The 24985-nt window shown below is 38.7% G+C and overlaps 3 protein-coding genes across 3 annotated transcripts; 2 read left to right on the forward strand and 1 right to left on the reverse strand.

Moving 5' to 3' along the window:
• The first annotated feature begins 397 nt into the window (after window positions 1–397).
• On the forward strand, window positions 398–9921 carry LOC143342875 (small subunit processome component 20 homolog). Its single transcript, XM_076767176.1, has 11 exons — window positions 398–520; window positions 587–867; window positions 983–6160; window positions 6243–6498; window positions 6586–7191; window positions 7264–7827; window positions 7898–8080; window positions 8150–8477; window positions 8555–8982; window positions 9045–9314; window positions 9395–9921. Exons 1-11 carry the CDS (start codon window positions 476–478, stop codon window positions 9542–9544), a joined length of 8289 nt encoding a protein of 2762 aa, XP_076623291.1. The 5' UTR covers window positions 398–475; the 3' UTR covers window positions 9545–9921.
• Window positions 9922–12140: 2219 nt separating this feature from the next.
• On the forward strand, window positions 12141–17677 carry LOC143342883 (putative cytochrome P450 305a1). Its single transcript, XM_076767194.1, has 8 exons — window positions 12141–12379; window positions 13966–14220; window positions 14294–14531; window positions 15204–15363; window positions 15623–15731; window positions 15820–16000; window positions 16258–16514; window positions 17350–17677. Exons 1-8 carry the CDS (start codon window positions 12289–12291, stop codon window positions 17526–17528), a joined length of 1470 nt encoding a protein of 489 aa, XP_076623309.1. The 5' UTR covers window positions 12141–12288; the 3' UTR covers window positions 17529–17677.
• A 251-nt stretch (window positions 17678–17928) lies between these two features.
• LOC143342880 (methyl farnesoate epoxidase) lies at window positions 17929–22315 on the reverse strand. The gene is made up of 8 exons (XM_076767192.1): window positions 22210–22315; window positions 21648–21899; window positions 21273–21561; window positions 20949–21187; window positions 20661–20872; window positions 20428–20514; window positions 19393–19534; window positions 17929–19076 (listed from the first exon to the last, which is right to left on the reverse strand). The coding sequence occupies exons 1-8, from the start codon at window positions 22295–22297 to the stop codon at window positions 18871–18873; spliced, it is 1515 nt and encodes a 504-aa protein (XP_076623307.1). The 5' UTR covers window positions 22298–22315; the 3' UTR covers window positions 17929–18870.
• Between the last annotated feature and the right edge of the window lie 2670 nt (window positions 22316–24985).

The following is a 24985-nucleotide window of genomic DNA, read 5'->3' on the forward strand; positions in this document are numbered from 1 at the left end:
AATAAAAAGTGTACAGTCGATTTATTACATGAATACCAACAATTGTTGCTAGGGTAAGGAAAACTGCAGAAAACCTTACCAGTATTCGAACAAAGGTATTGCACGTAAAAATGAACGTGAAACACACAAATACATAAAATATATAAAATTATATACTGGAAACATATGCTTTATCAATATTAACTGAGTACATTTAAAATAAATAAAATGTTGGAATTCCCAACAGGCCCCGTACATGCATCTTCTCTTGCGTTTAAGATGCATCTGTGGTAGCAGACGATATGTAGCTGTGACGTCGCTTACGCATGCGCAGAAAGGAATTCCGCGAGGGAAAAATCCCACGAAAGTCCATCAGTCGTTCCACGTGAGGATGCACGTGTACACTTGTTGATGTCAGATTGAATTGTTGTGTAAAATTTGTTCTACAAATGACAGACCAACTTAATTGACTAGATTTCAACACTTCTTATAAACCATGAAGAACAAACCACTTCGTCATAAAGAGTCGAACACCTTTCAGGTACGAAATATAGTTACACGGTTGTCATAACGCGAAGTGTTTTTAAAATGTTTTTCCCTTTTGTAGTTCAAGTCATTTTCTGAACGAGTAAATGACATCGACGTTGATGTATTTCACCGTGTCGCGCATCGAAATGAGGAGAACGACGAAGAAGTGGAAACGTACTTCCACCAGACTCTTCAAAAATGGAATTTCCTTAACCTCACAGAGGGTTACTGCAGCTTTAAAAAGAAAGTTCGCGATATCGTTACTCTTCCACAATTGATTAATCAGAAGCAATTTGTGATCGACACGTTGATAGAATATTTGGAGAAGAAGGATGTCCTGTTTCTGCAACCAATTTTGGAGTGAGTGTTTATATTTTGATTTTCATAAACCGTAAACGTGTTAAGATCATCAACCCAAGATGATACAGTAAAATATCTAGTTATTAGATATTCTTACGAAAATTTTTTATTGTAGATTAGTAGTTGCAGTGTCGAAAGATCTACAGAAGGATTTTTATGAATATTTCCCTCGTTTTTTATCTGTTATCTTTGATTTATTACAAACGAAAGATACAGATCAATTAGAATACACATTTACATCATTGGCTTATTTATTTAAGTTCTTATGGCGGTATTTGGTTAAAAATGTTAAAACCGTATTCGACCTGCTGTTACCATTGTTGGGAGACACACAGCCAGTGTATATAAATAATTTTGCAGCCGAAAGTTTTGCTTTTGTAGTACGAAAAGTTAAAGACAAAGATTCTTTCTTAAAGACACTATTGCTTATCCTGAAAGATAATTCCAACGGAGTTCCAGGATGCGGCAAATTATTATTTGAAGTAATATCTGGTGTACCGGGGCAATTTCATTCGTGCGCGGAGCAAATGCTCATGTCGTATTTCAGCGTATTGAACGACGAGTCTGTCGATCAGGATTTAGCATTTAAATTAACGAAAGAAATTATTAACTGTTTGGTAGAAAATATACATCCACAGAAGTGTAAAGTGTTCTGGTCTGTGCTGTTAAATGTTATGGATTCGTTTATCGGAAAAACGAAAAAGTTCCAACCAACTGCCGGAAGAGAGAAAAGCTTGATTCTTCTAATGCAATTGTTATCCATAGTAATTAATTACAAAAATGGAAAATTGGTCGTGGACCCTGTGCCTCTGATCAAGAAGTTGGCACAAACTCTAGATAGTTTCGAAAACGATAGCGATGTACTACGAGAAATTATAAATGTAGTAGTTGCTATTCTTTTAGCAACCAACGTTAAATTAATGCAAGAGACATCCAGCCAAATATTAATTAAAGTTATGGCCGTGAAAGACGTTAAGCTATTATACGGTGCTGTGGAAAGTCTGATGCATTATTCAGCATTTGAAACTTTGATACTATCCCATATATTACGACACAATATTACTAACGACTTCAACAACGACAGTTTACAATTGTTTACCAAAATAATTAAAGAAAAAGCACCACTGTGTATTAACGGCGTCAATTTAAGTAAATGGAAGAAGTATGTTTTAGATATACGAGGCATCAAACCTGATAGTATCAACTTCATCCTGAAGGAATTGAAAACTTTATCAGGTAATAATATATCGACAGATGCATTAAAAGTATTAATCATTTTACCGCATTTGAGACCTCTGCCCGAAGAATCCAAAGATATTTTAAAAGAGGGAATATCGTCCTTATATAAGCAGATATTGGACAGTGATAATACAGAAAATAACGAAGCTAAACTATGTTTTACATTCTTATTAGCTTTAGAATCGGCAATTCACATTTTAGAACCGGAAATTTTGCACGAGTTCATGAAGACGCGTGACATACAAATATTGGATCTGGTGACTAAATACCCTGACAATAAATTGATTTTGAACGCAGTAGATTTGTGCATAACATACTTTAGTACATCGCAGCTGCGGGAAATGTACATAAATCAAATCGTATTCGACAATTTAAACAACGTAATTGCTCGGAAATTGAGCTCGCCTTTCGGCGAAGTTCGTTTAATCGTAACTCATTTGTATTCGTTGTATTCTGACGTTAAAGAAATTACGTCGTTTGTCCCGAATACTGGAAAAAATACTATGGAAGTTATGTACTTGGCAGAATGTGAACCCATAACGGTACACAATTACCGCGACAGATTATTGCACTTGCAGAGTTTAGTATTTGAAAGTAACGCCGTGTCTTGTTTACATCCCAAGTACAACGAGCTTCCACTGCGGTATTTGTTAGGGAATTTGTATATAAACTTTTCTATACTATGGGAGCCTGTTAGTAAGATCATAGCTACCTACGCTGTTAAAGAATGCGAACAGTTTTGGCCAACATTTTTAACAGAATTAAAATGTAATTACCAAGGGACCATGGATCATGCTCCATCGTACGATTGCGATGTTATCTCCAATATAGAAGTAACGATGCAGAAGAGCAACGACAACCCAGATTATGAAAACAACAAAATCCTCTTGTGGAAGTGTATGGCACATTTTCCACAATTCTGCGAAGCAAAGAACAGGGACATAACCGGACTGTTTATCGATCATGTGAACGATAATTTCTTCAAGTCAAACTCCGAAGATGCTAATTATTGTAGTATTATGAAGACTCAAGAACTGAATACTTCCGACAATAAATTGGAAATTGACGAGGATCACGATAGCAATAACGAGTCCGAAGAGGACGAAATGGATGAAAAAGAAGAGGAAGAAGCGACGATTCCTGCAAATAGAAAACGTAAACAAACAGATGCAGAATTTAAAGAAATGTTTGCGGCGAACAGGAGCTACAAAAGGAAACTCTTAATAGCGCAACTGGCGATATTTGAGAAAGTAACGAATCCAAGAACGTTGTACAGGGAGTCAGAGATGCAGAAGATTTACTTGGATCTATTGTCATCGAAGAACCCTGACATTCAAAGAGCTGCTTTAAATTGCCTTCTAGCTTACAAGCATAAATATCTGTCACCGTACAAAGATACTCTGTGTAATATAATTAGTGATAAAAATTTAAAAAACGAGCTCACGCGTTTCAAAGTCGACAACGAGAGCAACATGATACAGCTCGAACATCGAAACGAATTCATACCTATACTAATGAGAGTAATTTATGCAAAAATGGTTACAAAGACGGGGATGAGGACCGGTGGTAAAGTTGGAGGAACCGTGAAACGGAAAATGATATTACGTTTTTTGGCTGGCACGGAAGAAAACGAAATGATCGTGTTTACGAAAATGGCATTCAAACCTTTCAATAAGTACATGTCGCTCGAATCGGAGGAGAAAGTAAATATAAAAGAACTAACGCGCGATATTATCAACACAGTCGATTTGAATAATGTTACTCCGCCTAAGCGTTTGCTGAGCGCGACAAATTTACTTGGAATTTTGATAGAACAGTTTGGTAGCAAAATGACTCGTAAGTTGTTACCTTACTTACTCGGTTTGGTAATTTGCAATTTAGCAGAGGTAACTGGGATTTTACAAAAGTCAAATAAAGTTCACGTTGGTTACTTGTCGTGTATCAAAAGGGTACGAGTAAGTTGCATCTTAATACTAGCAAGATTCTTTGGTCATTTTGAAGACTATCCGTGGAGCGAATACGAATTGGACGCGTTGTTCAATGTAGCAGTATTTCCATGGGTGGAGAAACTACCCATAGATGGTATTCACAGTCCCACACCTTTATTAAAACTGTTTCTGGCATGGAGTCAAAACTCCCGTTATTATCCATTATTTATAAAATGTCGCGAGGACAATAAATCAGTCAGTCCGCTTCCGTACATTATGCAATTGCTTTTGGCCTCGAGGACTCACGCGTCTGTAACGAACGCTATACTCGAAATGATCGAAAAAATGGTGACGTTGGAAGATTATGGGAAGACAAACGAGAACGATATGGAAATCGATACGGTTTTCGTTCCACTGACGCACGCACTCACTAATTTACTTGAAATAAACGAAGAAGCCTTGTCGAGTGGCATTAATTATGGTTCGACTATACTGCTTCCTCACGTCTTCAGTATCTTGGAATACATTAAAAGGAAACTCGAGAAGTCGAACAGAGGGGTGAACAAAACGGAGCTGATCATATTATCGCGTATTTCGGAATTCGTGAAAGATCCAGATGCATGCGACGCACTGCTCGCTCTTACTTTACCGATTTTAGCGAGGAGAGCAACCGCCGGGGAAGGAGAAGAAACGATCATGGAGTTACTTACAACCGTTATAAATCTTATAAAACATATCAGGAAACCGGAGATTCATATGCGTGCGATTTTACCTTTGTTGGGCATTTTATCCGGCATACCGAGCCGCAAACTTTTCATGGAGCTTTATAAAACTATCGCTGAAGCATCCACGGTAGATAATCGCGAAACTTTAATAAAAAATTACAATACGATAACCGCGTTAAATGCGTGGGATCGTAGATGGATCGATCAGCCAGATTATCAAAAAAGACTGGATGCGTTTACTGAAATTAATAACGCAGCTGAAGCAGATGAAATTACGTTGGAGTTTGGGGTAGCCGTGATTTATAACTGTTATTATTTTCTTAAGAATGAAACGGATTTAGCGATGAAAGATTATGCAGGACAGTGCCTCAAACTTATTGGTCCTAAATTGGCGAAAAAGTATGGAGAAAATGTAATAGATAAACGTTATTTGATGGACGACACAATTCTGCCGCTCATAAGGAAAGGGATTGTTAGTAAAAATGATACTATTAGACTTCAGTCGATAGGCTTGTTAGGGTGTATGGCCATGGAGTGTCCGGATGTACACCCTGTTTTGAGAGACTTATCGCCGTTAACTAACAAAGTAGACCCTGAAGTGGATTTCTTTGAGAACATGCAACACTTGCAAATGCACAGAAGGGCTCGCGCATTGCTTAAGTTTTGCAGCTTGGCAAAGACATTGAAAAAGGCGCCGAATCCGAGAACACTGACGCAATTTGTTCTTCCTCTTGCCTCTTCCTATTTGTGCAATGAAAGTTTCATACATAAAAACAGTCTGATCGACGCTGCAATCGAAACAGTCGGGACCGCGTGTAGACTCTTACCTTGGCACCAGTACGAGGTCATTTTAAAACACTATTTAGGGAAATTAAGAAACTCCGTCGAATTTCAAAAGCAGCTTGTTAGAACCGTTGTTATCATCCTAGACTCTTTCCACTTTAATTTATCAAAGTATAATAAGTTTGAAGAATGTTCGGTATCAGAAAATTGTAAAACAACCAAAGAGGAGGAAGTGGTCGAGAATGAAGAACAGGATGAAAGTGTCGATGAAAAAGTAGAACAGTTAGACGAAGTTTTATATTCTGAAAATGCGGAGAACGCAGTAGAAATTATAGAAACAGTTCAGAAAGAAGAAAGCGTGTTTGTGATGGAGAAGCAAACGATTCTTTCTGAGAATGGGGCACAAAGAATCGTGTTTAGTATAACTAAAGAGTTATTGCCACAACTTCACCGTTCGATCGTGGCTAGAACTCAGCAGGAAAGTAGTCACAAAATTAATAAAAAGAAGGTTTCGTCGGAGAACGAGGAAGAAGAATTAATGCGTGTCCCCATTGCGCTTGCATTTGTTAAATTATTACAGAAATTACCCCAATGTATGCTGGGTACAAATTTACCAGGGTGAGTGTACACATTTCCCTAAAAAATTCATGAATTATCAGAGATCGTTAATTTTGTTAAATGCTATGATAAATTGTTTTAGAATCTTTATGAAATTATGCGCGTTCTTGAAGTCGCGTTTGGAGTCGGTACGGCGCGTTACTCGCGAAATATTGCAGAAGATTATGATAACTCTGGGTCCAAGATATCTTCATTATCTGTTAAGAGAAATGAATACATTGTTAACGAAAGGTTTTCAAATTCATGTCCTCGCATACACTGTGCAATCGGTGTTAGTCTCTTTGAAACCGTATTTTCAGAAAGGCGACATTAATGAAAATCTTCAAAGTATTTTATCTGTGAGTAGTATTATATGTATAGACGCTTCATAGTAGTAATTCCAAAGACTTTGTTTCGAATTAAAATAATCTATTTCAACGAATTAGGTGTGTAAAGTAGATCTATTTGGGTTGACTGCAGAAGAGAAAGAAGTAATAGGAATCGTAAAAAATGTGTCAGAGGCAAAGTCTACGAAAAGTTTCGACATTTTTCATATATTGGCGCAATACATCACGGAGTCTTGCTTGGTGGATTTAATTTTACCGTTAAAAGAAGTGCTTATAAGAACACACTCGCATAAAACTGTGCAGAAAGTGGTGGAATGTTTAAGAAATATAGTATTGGGTTTGGCCGATAACGCCTTCATACCATTGGAACAAATGCTTATATTTCTTTATGGCGTGGCTTCCGAAAGCATCCCCGAGCTCATACCTGAGAGAAAGAACAAGCAATTGACAGAGAAAGAAGTAAAGGTAATGGCTAGACAGAAGCCCGATTCTTTCATCATTCCACCTCAGCCAAAAAGCAGAATGGGCATAAAGGCTGTTTCAAAAACGTCGAAAAATACCAATGTTCATGTTATTATAGAGTTTGGTTTAAAACTATTTCATATTTTACTGAAAAGGGACAAAGTATCCGCTGAGAAGTTCAAACCTCTTATAGATCCGTTTGTACCACTTATGAGCGATTGTATAAAATCTCAACACGTCAAGGTAAAGCTATCTTAGAGACTTATCTTCTGGAATTGTATAAATGGTCAAGTTGAATTGTAATCTTTCTTTCAGTTGAGCACATTAGCTTTGCAGTGTTTAAACTGGCTGCTCAAGATGGACTTGTCGTCGGTGCAGGATATAATCTCCGATATCTGTTCGTCCATATTTAGCATACTACACAAATATGCCGCGGCTGGTTTGAGCAAAGGAGATAATTTCGATCTCGTTATGGCTAGTTTCAAATGCATGTCTGTGATTGTTCGCGACGTGAAGCACTACACAATCACTACGGACCAAGTGAAAGTTCTGATCATGTACGCCGAGCAAGATATGCACAATAACGACAAACACGCGACAGCGTTCGGTTTGCTAAAAGCGATAATTGCTCGAAAGATGGTATTTCCTGAAATGTATGTTGTCATGGAGAAAGTTGCTGCTCTGAGCATTACGTCGGAATTAGAACATATCAGGCAACAATCGCGTTCCGTATTTTATTCGTATTTAATGGACTATCCCCTTGGGAAACATTTGAACAAACATATAGTGTTCTATTTAACGCAGCTCGGTTACGAGATGCAACCTGGCCGACTTAGCGCGTTAGAAATGATTCACAGCATCGTTACAGGATTCCCATTAGTACGTACTTATAGTTTCAAACGCGTACCGACTACTGTATCGTTGTATAATTTAAGAATTGTAATTTTAGAAAGCTCTGACTCTGAAGTCAGCCCTCATATTTGTAATGGCAGGTGCCAGATTGGTGAATGACGACGACCCGACATGTCGTAAATTATGCGCAAAGTGTATCAAAGAAATGATAACGCGTTTACCCCACAATGACAGAAGTAAACTTTTTGACATAGCCGTGGAATGGTTGAAGGATACGAAGGTTATTATCGAAGATTAAACCTTAAGGAATCGTATAGCGCTCGACTGTTCGTATAATTAATAATTTCAGATAATGCATCGTGCTCTAGCTGCTCAGTTATGCGGCATATTTGTGATCGTGGAAAAAGACACTTTCGAATGTCGATTAAAAGAGATATTGCCCCTTCTACTGAGACAGTTCCACGCAAAGTTTGACGACAAAGACGAACCTGGTCGTTTCGTGAAATTACGCACAAACGAGAGAACAGAATTCAAAATACCATCGAGCATCAAGGACCCAGAGAGGATGAAAGACCATCATATGTTTCAGGTGTTACAGTTGCTATTGAAAATATCGGCGAATTGTACAGCGTTCCTCAAAAACGAAGAGTACAAAGAAACAGTCCGTTCGTTTGCTGGTACATTAAACATTCTATCCTGTCGATAAATAACTTTTTTCTTTCATGTTTACACTATAGTTCTTTGTATATTTTAGAATACAGTCAATACTTATTGGCACATCCGCACGCGTGGGTTCGTTTAGCAGCGTCGCAGATGATTGGTTTTGTATTGGCAGCCCTTGACATTGACAAAATTATAGGCTTGCTGGAAAATCCAGAGAAATGTGAAACGGAAACCAGTTACATGTGTTCCGAGCCTGACATCATCATCAGGAGTTTGACTTTGGATTTAATTGCGCAATTGCAACCTGACGTGACGTTCGAGGAGTTGACCGATCAAACCATTAAGAATTTAATTTTTATCGCGAGAATTTTGAAATCCGTGAAAACATCTGAATCGATCGAACGAAACGATCAGGTAAAAGAGAAAGACAAGAACCAGTTATCTCTTCCTTGGCTCGTCAGAAGACTAAGAAAGGCTGTGAACGTAGAAATAACTCAAGCTCCTAAATCGATAACAGTGGTGCGTATTTTTGTTCCTATTGTGGCAGTAGGTAATCATAATACGAATGATAATTTTTTCAGCGAACTGCGTTCTTCAAATGGACTGCTGGCGCAGTAGCCACTATACCCATGGAGCATTTAAACGTAGTACTTTTTAACATTATGTCGCCGATTGCACGCGAAATGTCGAGCACGGAAGAAAGTAATATTGCTCTACGACGACTGGCGAAAGAAGCGGCTGTGATGATCAAAAAACGTTTAGGTAACGAAGAATATACTAGGTTATTGAGCAGAGTGCAACAGAAATTAGACATCAAAAAAGCAGAGAGAAGAAAATCACGCACGCAACAGGTAGCATTTTGTATTTACTTATTTTCAACATTAGACAAATTAGTACGATCGCGAACGCGTCGAAATTATTTTCATTGCAGTTCGTAACGGATCCAGAGTTGGCTGCCAAACGTAAAATCGCGAGGCAACAGAAGAAGAAAGAAGCTAGGAAGAGGAAAATGGATACCATGAAAGGCAAAAAAGTAACGAAGAAACGTCGCAAAAAAGAAGTTGATTTGGATATCATATGAATTTCCTGTTTAAAGCCAAATTCTGATGTAAATAAATTAAGGATATTTGAAAATAGATGTAAATTATGCCGAGATTACGATTATACCTCGCTGAAATTTTGTACAGTACTTTATAGTACGTGTGTAATTATACAGGGTGTTCGGCCAACCCTGGGAAAAATTTTAATGATGGATTCTAGAGGCCAAAATAAAACGAAAATCAAGAATACCAATTTGTTGATGGAGACTTCGTTAAAAAGTTATTAAAAAATTTCAAATCATTCTGAAAAAATTATATTTAGTTACAGGGGTCAATTCCAATCATTTTTGGTCGTTATACATATCCTCGAAATCCTACGCATTTTCGAGAAAAAAATTCGAGTAGATACTGAAATTTTTCGACAAAATTAAAAAATTTCAAATCGTCCTGGAAAAATTATTTTCGGTTGCGGGGGTCAATTGCAATCATTTTTGGTGAATAGACATACCCCCGAAATCCTGCGCATTTTCGAGAAAAAAATTCGAGTAGATACTGAAATTTTTAGACGAAATTAAAAAATTTCAAATCATACTAAAAAAATTATATTTAGTTACAGGGGTCAATTACAATAATTTTTGGTTATTATACATACCCCCGAAATCCTACCCACTTTCGAGAAAAAAATTCTAGAAGGTGTAAAATTTTTCGACAAAATTAAAAAATTTCAAATCGTCCTGGAAAAATTATTTTCGGTTGCGGGGGTCAATTGCAATCATTTTTGGTGAATAGACATATCCCCGAAATCCTACGCATTTTCGAGAAAAAAATTCAAAACGGACGGAACTTTAAACGTTAATAATTTGTTAACCAAGCCTCCATGAACAAATTGGTATTCTTGATTTTCGTCTTATTTTGGCCTCTAGAATCCCCCATTAAAATTTTTCCCAGGTGTGGCCGAACACCTTGTATACTAAAAAGCGAATATACATATATGTATGTATATACTTTGTAAGTTAATGTGCATACATCTATCTTTTTTAAATTACTGATATTTCATGGCCACATGAAAAATGAAATGGAACATTGTGTATTATATGGACAAAATAATACAGAAATTAATGATTTACATTGTAAATTTTACAAGATTCATTTAAGTACTGATAATAACTAGCCATAAGCTAATAATACTTGTTAAAAATAATATATAAACATTTAAATAATAATAAAATGGACACTATCGATCGTTGACCTTGAATTATATAACTATTGCAAATGCGAAACAAGCTTAAAGGTATAAGAAATCGTGGAAACCCAATAAATTCTTGAATGTTTCGAGAAATTAATACAAGCAAAAAGAAAATGTACATGAAAAAAGTGCATTTGCATTTTTCGAGGACATCGTTGCTATTATGACAAAGGCAGCCGTAAAAATGAAGACATTATCATATCACTTAACTTTTCCTGCTCGATAAACGTTTAGCGATATATTGCCAAATAAACAATAAATACTGTTTTAAGATTTCGTAACTTTTGAGGTTGAGGGCACCAAATTTAACAGAAATTTGGTGCCCTTTAAAGAGATTCGAGTAGAAATATTTACGTTGTTACAATTTATATATTTATCTGTAATACCTGGATTTACATAAAATTATAGATTGCGTCGTTTCTCAAAAATATTATTACACGATAGCCTACACGTATAAAAGAAAATTACACCACATCGTTAGATCTTCGTAGACGCTATCGATACTCGCTACCTGATCTTTTCCATAGATGTCAGCACGGGGTATAAATAAATTTAAATGCCGGCGAAATAAAGTGTTCCGTGATCTGTTTGATTATCATCTTAAATATCTCGCAAATGAATAACTAATTGAAAATAAAATAACAATTTCGGTACTTTCGAAATTATTAAAGGTGGGTAACTCGTGTGATTCACTTCGTACTTTACGATAGATTCAATGTCGACTAGATTTCACTGGGAGGTCGGCACTTACAAAAGAAGTACCCTGTAATTGTATCGCTGATATGTAAATAAGAGTTTTCCACAGTGATAAGGTTTCGAGTACTACTAGTTAATAGTTTACGAGATATTTACGGTTAAAGTTTCGATACACCGATAATATTCTGTAATTGTTCCCTAGTTGATAAGATGGTTACGATTGTATAGAAAATTCCCTCGCAGAATCAACCCTTGGACGAATCACCGGAAAACCTATGCACTTTATCGCGATAGGTGTCTAAAGATTGGGACAGTTGTCTAATGTTGCATTTTATTTTTTAGGTTATCCTGATACCAAGAGAAAGCAGGACAACGAATTGGATCGTTTTCGGAGATGACACCCCCCTTAAGAGCAACGTCGTCACGTGGACGTAATAGGAACCGATCATGACGCTCCGTGGGCTACTTAACGTTACGCGTGACTGAATGTATCGGGTCGGAAAAGCTGTCTAACTATATCTCATTGAAGCATCGCCAACTCGTGTCTTCTTTCTTTCTTCGACTTTGACATGCTCGTAAGCAAGGAGCCAAGGCACTGGCTCAGGCTCGCGCTTATCGAAGAAGCCGTGTTATCGGCGGTGGTTGCACTATATAAATCGGTACGACAATCCAAACGTGAGGGCTTCACTGTATATTAGTTGTGACCGAGGAATTCCGTTCCTCGATAACTATCGAACGTGTGTCGGCTCTTTGCATAACCAACCTTAGTTCGACGTTGGTCCCATACGATCGCGGGGCATAATCGATTTGTAAAACTTACGTGCAAAGAGAAAACGTTCCACGATGTTCACCGCCTTGATACTGTTATCCGTGATCGTGATATTGCTACTGACATCCCTGCTAATCGGACCTAAAACGGGAAAGCATCCGCCAGGTAACGCCAGTTATTTCGTGTGTGGGATACCTTGCGTCACAATGCTTGATCGGTACAGTGGGTCAGTGCCTTTTCGTTTTGATTCTGATATCAGGGGCGGATTTAGCAATCTTGCTAGGAGAAGGGTGGGGGGTGACATTCACGAAACCTCCTTTCTCACAGTTCGAAATTTGTTGACATCAAATAAATTTTAAATATATTTTTTTAAAGATTTTGATAACTCTTGGGGTCGATCACCCCTCCTCTAGATCCGCCCTTGAATATTAGGCAACATTAACACGACGGAAACGTAAACATAATTTTTTACGTTCGTCTACTTTATACTTAAGAATTCGACGAATGACAGAACACAAGAATTAAATATTATTCTAATGGGTCAAGCAGTTGACGGATTTCTCGATGAAAGAATTTATTAATGGTGGGTGTAAGATTTATGGGTCGATACAATTGGTTCGATTAGGTCAGTGTTTCTCAAACTGTGATCGTGGGAATCGAAAGAAGGCACAGAAGTATTATTAATTATCAAAATCGAAAAGAAATGGAAAACTTATAAATGCCTGCATCACGTTTCTACGTTGCATTTACGATTCTCCATCGCGTTCTCGCGCATTGTTTACATTCAATCTCAACGAAGCGTTCAATTTAGTAATTGAATCAGATACGGCGAAAGGTATCAGATTACTATCAAATACCATCTGTTATCCGCGGTTTCTGCCCACGGTTTCTTTTAACTTTTCCATTTAAACAACAAATTTAGTATTTAGCGATTTGATTTTGATCTTGTATCGATTTCAAGGAGAGTAAGAGGGGGGTGTATACAGGATGTTCGATCACTCCTGGGAAAAATTTTAATGGGGGATTCTAGAGGCCAAAATAAGACGAAAATCAAGAATAATAATTTGTTAATGGAGGTTTTCTTCAAAAATTATTAATGTTTAAAGATCCGCCCAAACTGAATTTTTTTCTAGAAAGTGTGCAGGATTTCGAGGTTATGTCTATTCACCAAAAATGATTGTAATTGACTCTCGCAACCGAAAATAATTTTTCCAGAACGATTAGAAACTTTTTTTTTCCGTCGAAAAATTTCACACCTTCTCGAATTTTTTTCTAGAAAGTGGGTAGGATTTCGAGGATATGTCTAATGACTAAAAATCATTGTAATTGACCCCCGCAACAGAAAATAATTTTTTCAGAACGATTTGAAATTTTTTAATTTTGTCGAAAAATTTCACACCTTCTCGAATTTTTTTCTCGAAAGTGGGTAGGATTTCGAGGGTATGTCTAATGACTAAAAATCATTGTAATTGACCCCTGCAACTGAAAATAATTTTTTCAGAACGATTTGAAATTTTTTAATGTAATTGTTAACTTTTTAACGAAGCCTCAGTCAAGGAATTGATATTCTTGATTTTCGTCTTATTTTGGCCTCTATAATCTCCCTTTAAAATTTTTCCCAGGGGGTGGCCGAACACCCTGTATAGTAATATTTCCTCTGAAGACCGTATTTATGACCGAATAATGTTATCTTAATTTTCTAACACGATTCAGTGTCAGGAACACATACTTAAGACTGTGCTATCTTCTAGGGCCATTCTCGTGGCCGTTTATCGGCAACCAGTCTTTATTGAAGCGTATGACTGACAAACTTGGGGCGCAGCATTTGGCGCTGAGTGAACTCGCCAGACGATACGGCAGTAACTTGATAACCTTACATCTCGGTATCAACAAGGTGGTGGTCGTTTCCGGAAACAAGCCCGTGATGGCGGTCCTGATGAGCGATGAATACGACGGACGGCCTTGGAACGAATTTATCAAAATGAGGAATCTGGGACAAAAGAACGGTAGTGTCGAACTGTTGCATCCCCTACGTCGAATCGTGCATGGACGGTTTAATAATTTTATCGTTAACGTTAGGTATCACGATGAACGAGGGATCCGAGTGGAAGGAAGTTAGAAGCTGGACCATGCAGGCACTGAAGTCCTTCGGTTTCGGGAAAGTCGGGATGCTGAACATGATCAAGGACGAGTTGAACGAGGTCTTGGACAGCTTGAAGGACGGGGGTGTGAAAATGTTGAAACCGCTAATCACGCCAGCCGTGATAAACGTGCTGTGGACGATAGCAGCGGGAAAACGATTCAACGAGACCTCCAAGTATTATACATATACACTACCGCCCACAAGTCACCTACAAAGCTAGGCTAAAAGTCGAATTATCTATCTTAACTTGTCGCATATTTATTTTGACTTTACACGAAAGTTGTAGCAAATGGCCGAATGCAACAAATTGTTTTGCATTTTCCAAGACGAGCAAAATGTCCGGTGACTTACGGTCGGCAATGTACTTACATATACGTCTTCCATCGATTTCTCTCCGCGAGGACTACCATTTTCACGTATTTGGCGCTCGATGCGTGTAAACGACTGTGCAAACTAGGAATCGTTCGCTGCCATGTTGCTTCTCTGCGATGACTTCCATAAGAAAACTGTATTTTTTTCACGATTAAAAAACGAGACGCTGAACTGTTTAATAGAAAAACGCGTAGAAAAGCAAAATGGCGGATCGTGTCGTAGCCATGAGTTTTTTAAAATTATTTTTGAACTGTGTGCGTTACTTGAATCTAAATGCTGTACTTACGTTTGTTCGAACGTTTGCACCGTTGACGAAAAGAAAGCACCCGATGGCCTGTAAAAGAAAAGCGCGTCGAATCTGAAATGGAAGGTAACGATCCATGGCGAGAGTTTAGAATCGAGTCGCAAGTGGGTCACGCATTTGAAGCGCATTGGGTCGTGATCGTTTATTGTCTTTCCAACGTCTGTCCGCAGGTTGGAGTATTTCGTCGACTTGTTGGATCGTCGTGCGCGTGTGTTCGACATGTTCGGCGGGATTCTCTCCACTTTCCCTTGGATTCGTTACATTGCACCGGAGGCCTCGGGTTACAACCTTCTTCAGACGCTCAACGTCGAGCTCAGGGACTTCTTAATGGCAAGCCCCATTATTTGAATCAATTACGACGCGTTCATTACACGCTTCCCATTGAAACGACCAAATGCAATTGTTAGACTGCGGTTGTTTACATGTTTATGGTTTTTAATTCTCAAAAAACTGCAGAATCCTCTACGAAGTTTTCATTCTATTAATAAATATATGAATCTGCATGAAGGTCCACAGTCTAGTAATTGAATTTTACAATTAATGATTAGTACCCTTATTAAACAATCGACCTGAACGATTTCTCACACAGAAAACCATCAACGAACACAAACAGAAGTACGTCATAGGGAGCGAGGCGGACTTAATAGACATGTTCATCACCGAGATGAACAAAGACAAATACAACACTATTTACAATGGTACAGTTTCTCGCAAATGATCTAATTTTATTATATTAAATATGGGCCAAATCGTCCCTCTAACCAGCCATTTAATTTTGGTTTCCAGACGACCAATTGGTGATGATACTGATCGATCTCTTCATCGCCGGTGTCACCACCACAGCGACGACTTTAGACTTCCTTTTCATGAACATGGTGGTGCATCAGGATGTGCAACAGAAGCTTCAGAAAGAGATCGACTCCGTGGTACCGGCCAGCAGGCTTCCCGACTTGGGTGACAAAATGAAGTAACAAATTTCTTTTATTTATTTGTGTGACCGTTTTATTTACCGTAATGGAAAAGAAATTCTAGAAGGTGTGAAATTTTTCGACGAAATTGAAATATTTCAAATCGTTCTGAAAAAAATATTGTTAGCTGTGGGGGTCAATTACAATCATTTTTGGTGAATAGACATACCCTCGAAATCCTACCCACTTTCGAGAAAAAAATTCTAGAAGGTGTGAAATTCGCGCTGGAAAGTCCCGAAATGTTTTATTGTTGCAGACTCCCTTACGCAGAGGCTGTGATTACCGAGTCCCAACGTCTATGGCCAGTGCTCCCCGTGATTGGGCCGCGTCGAGTCCTTCGTGACACGTACCTCGACAATTACTCGCTACCAAAGGACTCCACCATTTTGTTGAATTTGTATTCCATCCACACGGATCCGGATATCTTCCCCGAGCCGCTGAAATTTCAGCCCGAGAGGTTCATAAAGAACGGGGTCTTCGATCACAACGCTGAGGTCCTGACTTTTGGAAAAGGTGAACAGCCTTTCGAAACGCGAATCCCGTTTTATAGGACATAGATAGAAAAATCCTGAGCAACGAGAATTTCCCAATGTACCGCCAAAAACGGTGAAAACTGTAGCGTTCTGGTATATCCAGATACCGTCCGCGAAAGGTTGTAACGCCATAATACGTAATGCCGTAAACAAGGTAGCAGATTTTCTCTGTTCGTTTCCGAGTGTTTCTAGGAAAGTCGGGAATGCCATTGATGCGAAAAACGAGCATAAACTGGTCTCCGTAATTATTATCCCGTGGACAGGATTTACAGCGTAGAGCGATTTTAGAAACTGGGACAAACCCATTCCCAACCGTGCACACGCAAAATTTAAGAAAAAGTTGTATCCTCCGACGAGGATTGTCTTTTAACGATAGTATTTTTGCCTCTGAAACCGTCATTTTCCATTGTTCCTCGAATACTTTGCTATCTTTTACCACAGTTTTTACCAACGATAAGAAAGTTGATGCGTGTTAGGCAAAATTTTATTTTCATAAATTAAAAAGACGCGACAAACGTTTTAGATTAAAATCAGTCGGCCGTTTTTTCCTGTTAAAATTTCTAAATATAACGAATAATGTAACTCGACGAGGAAAAAGTATATTTAGACTGTAATCTTAAACCATTTGCATATTCTTTATGCATTTGCATATCTAGATTCAGGTATGCTTCAAACATAATCTATTAAGTATCTTTTAATACGCGACGTTTCAAACGAACGTGCTTATTACTTTTACGAAGATAACAACTTGTTCCCTAGTAACGATGAACGTTTCGAATTCTGATTATTCGAATGTTTTTCTTCTTTTCTTTTAGGAAGAAGACGATGTCCTGGCAACATACTGGCAAAGTCCGCGTTATTCCTTTTGTTCGTGGGCGTGATGAAAAAGTATTCTCTACTTCCGGTACCGAGCAAGGGACCGTGGACCGTGGAAACTATTCCTGGCTTGATAATGTCGCCGAAGCCTTACGACGTATTAATCGTGCCGCGATAATATTATCTTATTCCGTCGAGAATCTCTAAACAAACATAGAAAAATTTCTACGATCGAGGTAAATTGTAAGTTTAAATCGAAACAAGAATAACCATATTGCAGTTATTAAGTCCCGTGGATCAACGCAATTAATAGAAACGTTTAAATTATCCACGTATTTATATATTTGAAACTTTCATTTTGCGTTTCCCCCCCTTACGTTGTAAAACACGAAACAACTATCCCAATGCTATAAATTTTCTTTTATTTTTAATACAGTTTGTAGTTTCCTTTCTCCTAATTAGTTATAACTTACGTGTGTCTGTTTGGCGATGGAATAAGAATGACTACGTACAAGCTTGATTCAATTTTCCTTTTTCTAATCGCAAGAGAAACGTTTGAAGTGATTTTTCAAAATGTCGTCGATCTTCTCTAATTTTATTTTAGAAATGTACAATAGAAAAAACGTGTTTCGATTGTATCGAGCTTTGGGTTTACTCGCGTCTCGTTATTCATACAGTCGTTTTTATCGCCTAAACGACTAGCATGATTAACGACGCGTAGATTCACTGCGTTTTGACTTAATCAATGGCGGCGTGTCGAGACCGTAGACGTCGACGTTTTCGGTTCGAAGTAGCTCGACCCGTAGATAGACGCACGGTTTGTTTAACTTCAACAAATTTTTCTCTCAAATATTGTTTATTGTTCCTGCCGCGCGAAAGTCGCTTTACCCGTCGTTTTACGTGTTCGTCGAAATCGTCTCGTTTCGCGGAAGTCCAAATGTACCCTCGACCGTGCGCCACGTGGCGATCCAGTCCTTTCATACAGGGTGTCTCTAACAAAAGAAAAGTCGTAAGACGAGTCGAACGTAACGCACGTTCGAGATTTCTAGATAAAAGATATTTGGTATGTCTATTTTAATTAATTCAAAACCAAGTTATCTTTTTCCAACATCTACCGATTGAATCTTCCGGTCATCGAGCGAAAGAAATTATTTAAAGGAAACCTCTGGCGCTAATAAATAATCAATATTTATTATACTGTAAATAAAGCTGTGGAACAGGCGTGTCTATTAAATAAGATTTCGATCAGAGATTGCATATTTATTAACTTTTACGAATACTGGTAATTCGAGGACGTACGACAGTCGATTTTAATGGCAAAAATTTTATTTACATCCGATCGAATAGTACAAAAAGAAAAGCAAATAAATATATGCTTATTTTACACATAAATACAATATAAAAGTATGGTACAATGTTTTTATTTCAAACACGCTAACGATTATCGAAACGTTCAATCGACGATAATTTTAATTAATGTTCGAATCGCAATGGCGTCCGTCGTTCTCCCTAAATAATTCTCACGTTGCAAAGTAGTCTCTGATGTCGGATCTCGTCGTGAGCTTCAGGTAATACGGTTTCGGAGATATAGTGAAACCGTCGTGTCCGTTCGGGTCTGGTTCGCCATGGTCCGGTGAAATTTCGATGTCGAAGTAATGTATAACGTAGGCGAAGAATAAAAATAAGGAACTCCGGGCCAGCATTTCTCCCGGGCAGCGTCTTTTGCCTGAAACGTGGACGCGGATCGTCACGGTTTTCGCATTTTTCTACATTTCGCGTTGGCGTGCGTGAAAGTACCAGACGGGCAGAATTATTATTCGAATAATAGACGACGAATAGAAACTACGTTGATAATTTTCATCGAGCAAAAAACGAGCCAAAAAGTTATTTATAATATCTATCGTTGCTTCGAGATTCGAGAATTTTGCCCGTCTCTAAAATAAATATTCAAAACGTTACTTTCGATTTGCTATTATTTCTTAACGAATCGAATCATCGTTTTTCTTGTTTTTAAGGAATTACACGACTATAGTCAACGTTACCTAATCCGAAAGGCATGTTTGCGTTCTTTTGGCAGAATCGACCATTTTCATCCAGAAATCGTTGCGGCCGGAACTCCTCCGGACGATCCCAGTAGGCTTTGTCGTTGTGCACGCTATGAAAATCCAGGAGGACGATGGTATCCTAAAGCAACAAGAAGGTAACGTACAATAGTCTTATAGTATGAAATTGAGTATACAAATCGAGTATAAATTATGCAGGGTGTTCGGCCACCCCTGGGAAAAATTTTAATGGGAGTTTCTGGAGGCCAAAATAAGACGAAAATCGAGAATACCAATTTGTTGATGGAGGCTTTGTTAACAAATTATTCACGTTTAAAGTTCCGTCCGTACTGAATTTTTTTCTCGAAAATGCGCAGGATTTCGGGGGTATGTCTATTCACCAAAAATGATTGTAATTGACCCCAGTAACTAAATATAATTTTTTTAGAATGATTTGAAAAATTTTTTTTTCCGTCGAAAAATTTCACACCTTCTCGAATTTTTTTCTCGAAAGTGAGTAGGATTTCGAGGGTATGTCTATTCACCAAAAATGATTGTAATTGACCCCAGTAACTAAATATAATTTTTTTAGAATGATTTGAAAAATTTTTTTTTCCGTCGAAAAATTTCATACCTTCTCGAATTTTTTTCTCGAAAGTGAGTAGGATTTCGAGGGTATGTCTATTCACCAAAAATGATTGTAATTGATCCCAGTAACTAAATATAATTTTTTTAGAATGATTTGAAAAATTTTTTTTTTCGTCGAAAAATTTCATACCTTCTCGAATTTTTTTCTCGAAAGTGAGTAGGATTTCGAGGGTATGTCTATTCACCAAAAATGATTGTAATTGACCCCCGCAACCGAAAATAATTTTTATTTTTGAATTTAATTGTTAATAACTTTTTAGCGAAGCCTCCATCAACAAATTGGTATTCCTGATTTTCGTCTTATTTTGATCTCTAGAATCCCCCATTAAAATTATTCCCAAGGGTGGCTGAGCACCCTGTATTTCACCGTGTTTGCGATAAAGTTACCTTGGGTATGAGATACTCGTTGAAAGTTATGTCTTTCATGGTCTTGTGAGGAACCCCGAGTGGCGCCAGAATCAAGAATCTCTGCACCTGTCATTAATTATATAGTTTTAACACTGAACATTGGTCGACTATGCAAGGTATTCAACACTCTGTATAATTCTTAACAAATTTACATTAGTTTCCAGCAACGATCGAACACGTCCGTCCAAAAGAAAGGATCAATCTGACGTTACCTCAGCGAGAAACGATTCCATCATCGGCAAGGAAGAGTAATCTTCCAAAACGGGAGATCGCGATCTACCCACGACGTTATCCAACTCTTTTCGTAGCTTTTCGATCCATTCCGAGTGGAGAGACAGAAACTGCAAAGTGGTCGCCAAGGTGTCGGTTGTGGTTTTCGAGCCAGCTAGAAAGAGGTCCAAGCAGAGGACCAGTAAATTTTCTCCTGGAAAAAAAAACAAAGTACAGGTCGTCCTAATTTGTTCTTGATTCGGTTTGGACGAAAGCTTTGAGTCGCTCACGATCGAAAATGGTGTCGTTCCTCTTGCTATTGTTGGTCGATATTTCCAGGAGGAAAGCCTCGATCAGATCCTGCGGCTCGTTCGACGACAAACGTTTCTCGTGCACGGTTATCTCTTCGTCCAGGAAGTCCCAGAGCTTCCGTAGTATCCTCATTAAGTCGTTATAACCGGACAACTCGGGTATCACGAATCGTAGAAATGGCATTTGCGATACAATGCCACCCATGGTGTCCATCAATCTGACAAAGAAATGTACAAGGCGTTCGGCATCTATATTAATCTTTATCGTAATTTGAAAATAGATTTCCTTGTTTATCGACTTACCTAAAAGCATCGTGGACGATCTCCAGCATCTCTGTCAGCTTCTCGTTGCCGTAATCGAACCTGTGCCCGGCGAACATGGACCACAGGGAGTTCAGGACCGCGATGTCGAAGGCCGTGTGCATGGGAATCGGGCCTCTCGCGCTGGCACGGCGAAGATAATCGACCAGATTCTCGGCCTCCATGGTCAATTGCTTCTCCATGGTCGCCTGGCCCAAACCAAACGTTCGAAGATGCCGCATGGTGAAACGACGACACTGGGACCACGTCGGGCCCTCCGTGAACAAGACCCCTGTCAAAGTTTCGAATAGAAAGCAGCCAGGTCAGGTACCTTCGATCCAACGTTTACCAACGCGATCCAATACGAATTTTAACGACCTTTTCTTTTCCCGAAGGCACGAACCCTGAAGAAGAACCCGTCCGGTCTGCCGTTGAACTCGTCTCGAAGAAGAACCTCCTTCACCAGGTCGTACGTCGAGATCACGACGACCTTCTGATTGCCCAGTTTCAGGCCCAAAATTGGCCCGTACGTCCCCGTTAGTTCCTGGAACGCCAAGTAAGCGTATCCGTGCTTCGTCCTCAGCTTCCGGAACGCGAGGAAGCAGCCGACTAGCGGCAGCCATTTTGGTCCTGCGCGATCATCGAACAGACGTATTTATTCTTAGATTATCTTTGATCGAATCATTGTCTACAATTGTAAGTATTATACATAATCGTCAGGGTAAACTGGGGTCACAGCGATTAAAAGCGAGACTCGACCTTGGTCTACTACTTTCTCTATTATTCGTTAAATAATATTGTCTATATAACTATTTCGTAATAATCGCCATTGAAGGATCATTGTGTTTGGAGTTATTCAACGGTTGTACACGACGTGAAAACGATTAATGATCGTCGTTCTAAATTTCTAATAGCAGGTTCACCGATCCACCGAACGCACCAGGCGGGAAACCGCGCGGCTTGAGGCAATCGTAGACACAGTAGACACAAAAAAGTACGGATAGAAGAGTGATTGCCGCGCACAGCATCTTCGGATGCACTGATAGCTCGCTTCGTGACTTGTAGCGCGGTTACTATACCACGCATATATACGTATGGTAACAAAAACGATTCCGTTGGCACCCCGTGATATTATCGCCGTGACACCCATGGCCTCTGACGAAAATATCTTTTTGTCCGGAGACATCCTTTTCATGTGCTCTCTGCGCCTCGGTGCCCCGGTTATAGAACCGCCATTCGTCTTTTCTAAAACTGTGATACAACGGAGAAATAGAGATGAATCATCTGGGATTGTTGTGCAACAACGTGCAAGGAAAATCTTTAGCGATATCTTTCCGAAAAGCATTCGAAAATAATAAATCGTTGGTTTTTATCTGTACAATTTTTTTCTAGAAAGTGGTTAGGATTTCGAGGGTAGGTCTATTCACCAAAAATGATTGTAATTGACCCCCGCAACCGAAAATAATTTTTCCAAAACGATTTGAAATTTTCGAATTTAATTGTTAATAACTTTTTAACGAAGCCTCCATCAACAAATTGATATTCTTGATTTTCGTCTTATTTTGGCCTCTAGAACACCCTGTATATAAAATGAAAGGCCTGACTAACTGACTCATCAACGCCCAAGCTAAGCCCTTGGACATAAAAAACTGAAGTTTTACATGATATATACAAGGAATAAGAAAGGATATTCCGAAATTCAACCCCTAGGGGGGTGGAAAGGGGTTGCAACGTTTGTATGGGTCATATTTTGTTCGTGATTTAGCTGATACTTGGTCTGAATGCTCACTGATACACTTATTTCGCTTTAAAGTTGCCTGATTTCATCTAAGCGTGTCTTTTTAATTGTTTTCTGTATGTTGAGGCCCATTAGAAACAATATCAATTTCCGAGGGAACTAAACGGTTTCCTGTGCGAGCGAAGCTGTGGGCAAAAGCTAGTTCGTTGTACAAATAGAGGTTCTATTTAATTGAAACTCGATTCGACCGGGACAAGGAATATTGTACAATTTTTTAGTTCGTGGAATTTTTGTACGTTCATCTGCATGCAAGCGATTCGTTGACAGCAGTATACTTTCCGGGCCAGAATACGGAATACTCGGGGGATCAGTGACCTCGCGATACGGAAGACATTTTAGTAGAAATTTGATTTCACCGAAACCGGGGATTCCGGTCGGAGGAGTAATAATCATGCTAGTCACGATTAAAGTAGTCAGAAAAAAGAGGCTGCTCTTGTTAATTCTCATTAGAAATGCAGAATCAGACTTCCAAATCATTTACATACTGCTTTTTTTTATTTTAGAAAGAACTAAAATGATTTTTTTTAAATTGTTTTTGTATTTGTAAACTCTTAGTCCCTATTATCGTCCATATTTGCAAGTTCATTTATGATGATCGGTAATTCTAATTTCTAATACTATTCTGAAATGAACAGCTTACACGAGTCAAAAGGGGGACTCAGAGTCTTTCACGCAAGGGTTAGAAAGTAGCACTCAACCCAAAGAAGGCTGAATTTTATTCTTAAAATCACGGAGCAGAAGTAGAAAGTAAAAGTAAATTAGTATAAACGTGACATTCTATTCCATTAAGATATCGAGGCACCTTTCTTAAAACTTCTATAATCGTGAAAATCAGTTTAATTAATTTCCTTTTTAAATTACAATCGACAGATACGGAATTGAAATTGCAAATTTCCAAATCGCCGCGAGTTTTATTCTAGAATCGCGAACGTTCCAGTGTCAGAAAAATTTCGCGCGAAGGAACGCATATTTTTTTAACAGTTTTTAAATTTGAAGTTATTTCGACCGGTCGTCTTATAAATATTTATTCCCTCCATCGAAAGTCATCCACGACTGGTTCTTTTTTTTCATTTGGCACGATAACGCGTATAATATGTAATGTTTTCTAAAATTCTCGAAACGGCGGGAATCACGGAATATTTGAAAATCGTTTTCCCGCGGTGACCGAAATGAAAATGTCCCGGTTAAATCGCTTTCCTTATCTTACGGATTACTGTTCGTTTCTCGTAGGTGCTCGATTTATTTCTATCGTACGCCGCAGTAAAAACCAGCGCAACGAGAATCCGCGATAAGAACGAAACTTTCGAACCCCGTTATTAGATTGTTTCCTGGTCGGACAAGCTGATCGGCGTCGAACCGACCAGACTGGTTCCGCTTTTCAGCGAACCAGAGGGGAAATCCGATCTCTCAGGTTCACCGGGCTCGTTAACCCCATCAGCCTGCTGACACGTCTCAGCGTACGAATTTTTTACAGTTCGATGCAAACATTCAATAAATCGTATGGTATTTGCGATCTACAACAATTATTAATAAATTGCATTAACAGTCAACGTTTCAAACCGTATCTGATAATTTTATTAAGCAACGAAAGGGTCAATCGAGTTCACGGTGTGCGATAATCGCGTTACGCACTCTCGCGATTGTTTACCTTTGTTACATTTCACTCATCTTCGCGACCCCTTCGTATTAATATTCATGCGAGCAGGTGTAAAACAAACACGCGTGATGTCACATGCTCGAACGCGCCCGTTTTACGAGCAATGTTTACGGACAGAAGCTCGCCAAGTGGGAGCAACAGACACCGGTGACCTAATCTCACCGGTGCAATTATTTTCTTTACTCGCGAATCGAGTTCACGATCGATCGTATCGGGGACACGACGAATTCGCGAAACGCTTTCTAGCGCTACGAAACGTCT

This window comes from Colletes latitarsis, chromosome 6, assembly GCF_051014445.1.
Source record: "Colletes latitarsis isolate SP2378_abdomen chromosome 6, iyColLati1, whole genome shotgun sequence".
Classification (NCBI taxonomy): Eukaryota; Metazoa; Arthropoda; class Insecta; order Hymenoptera; family Colletidae; genus Colletes; species Colletes latitarsis.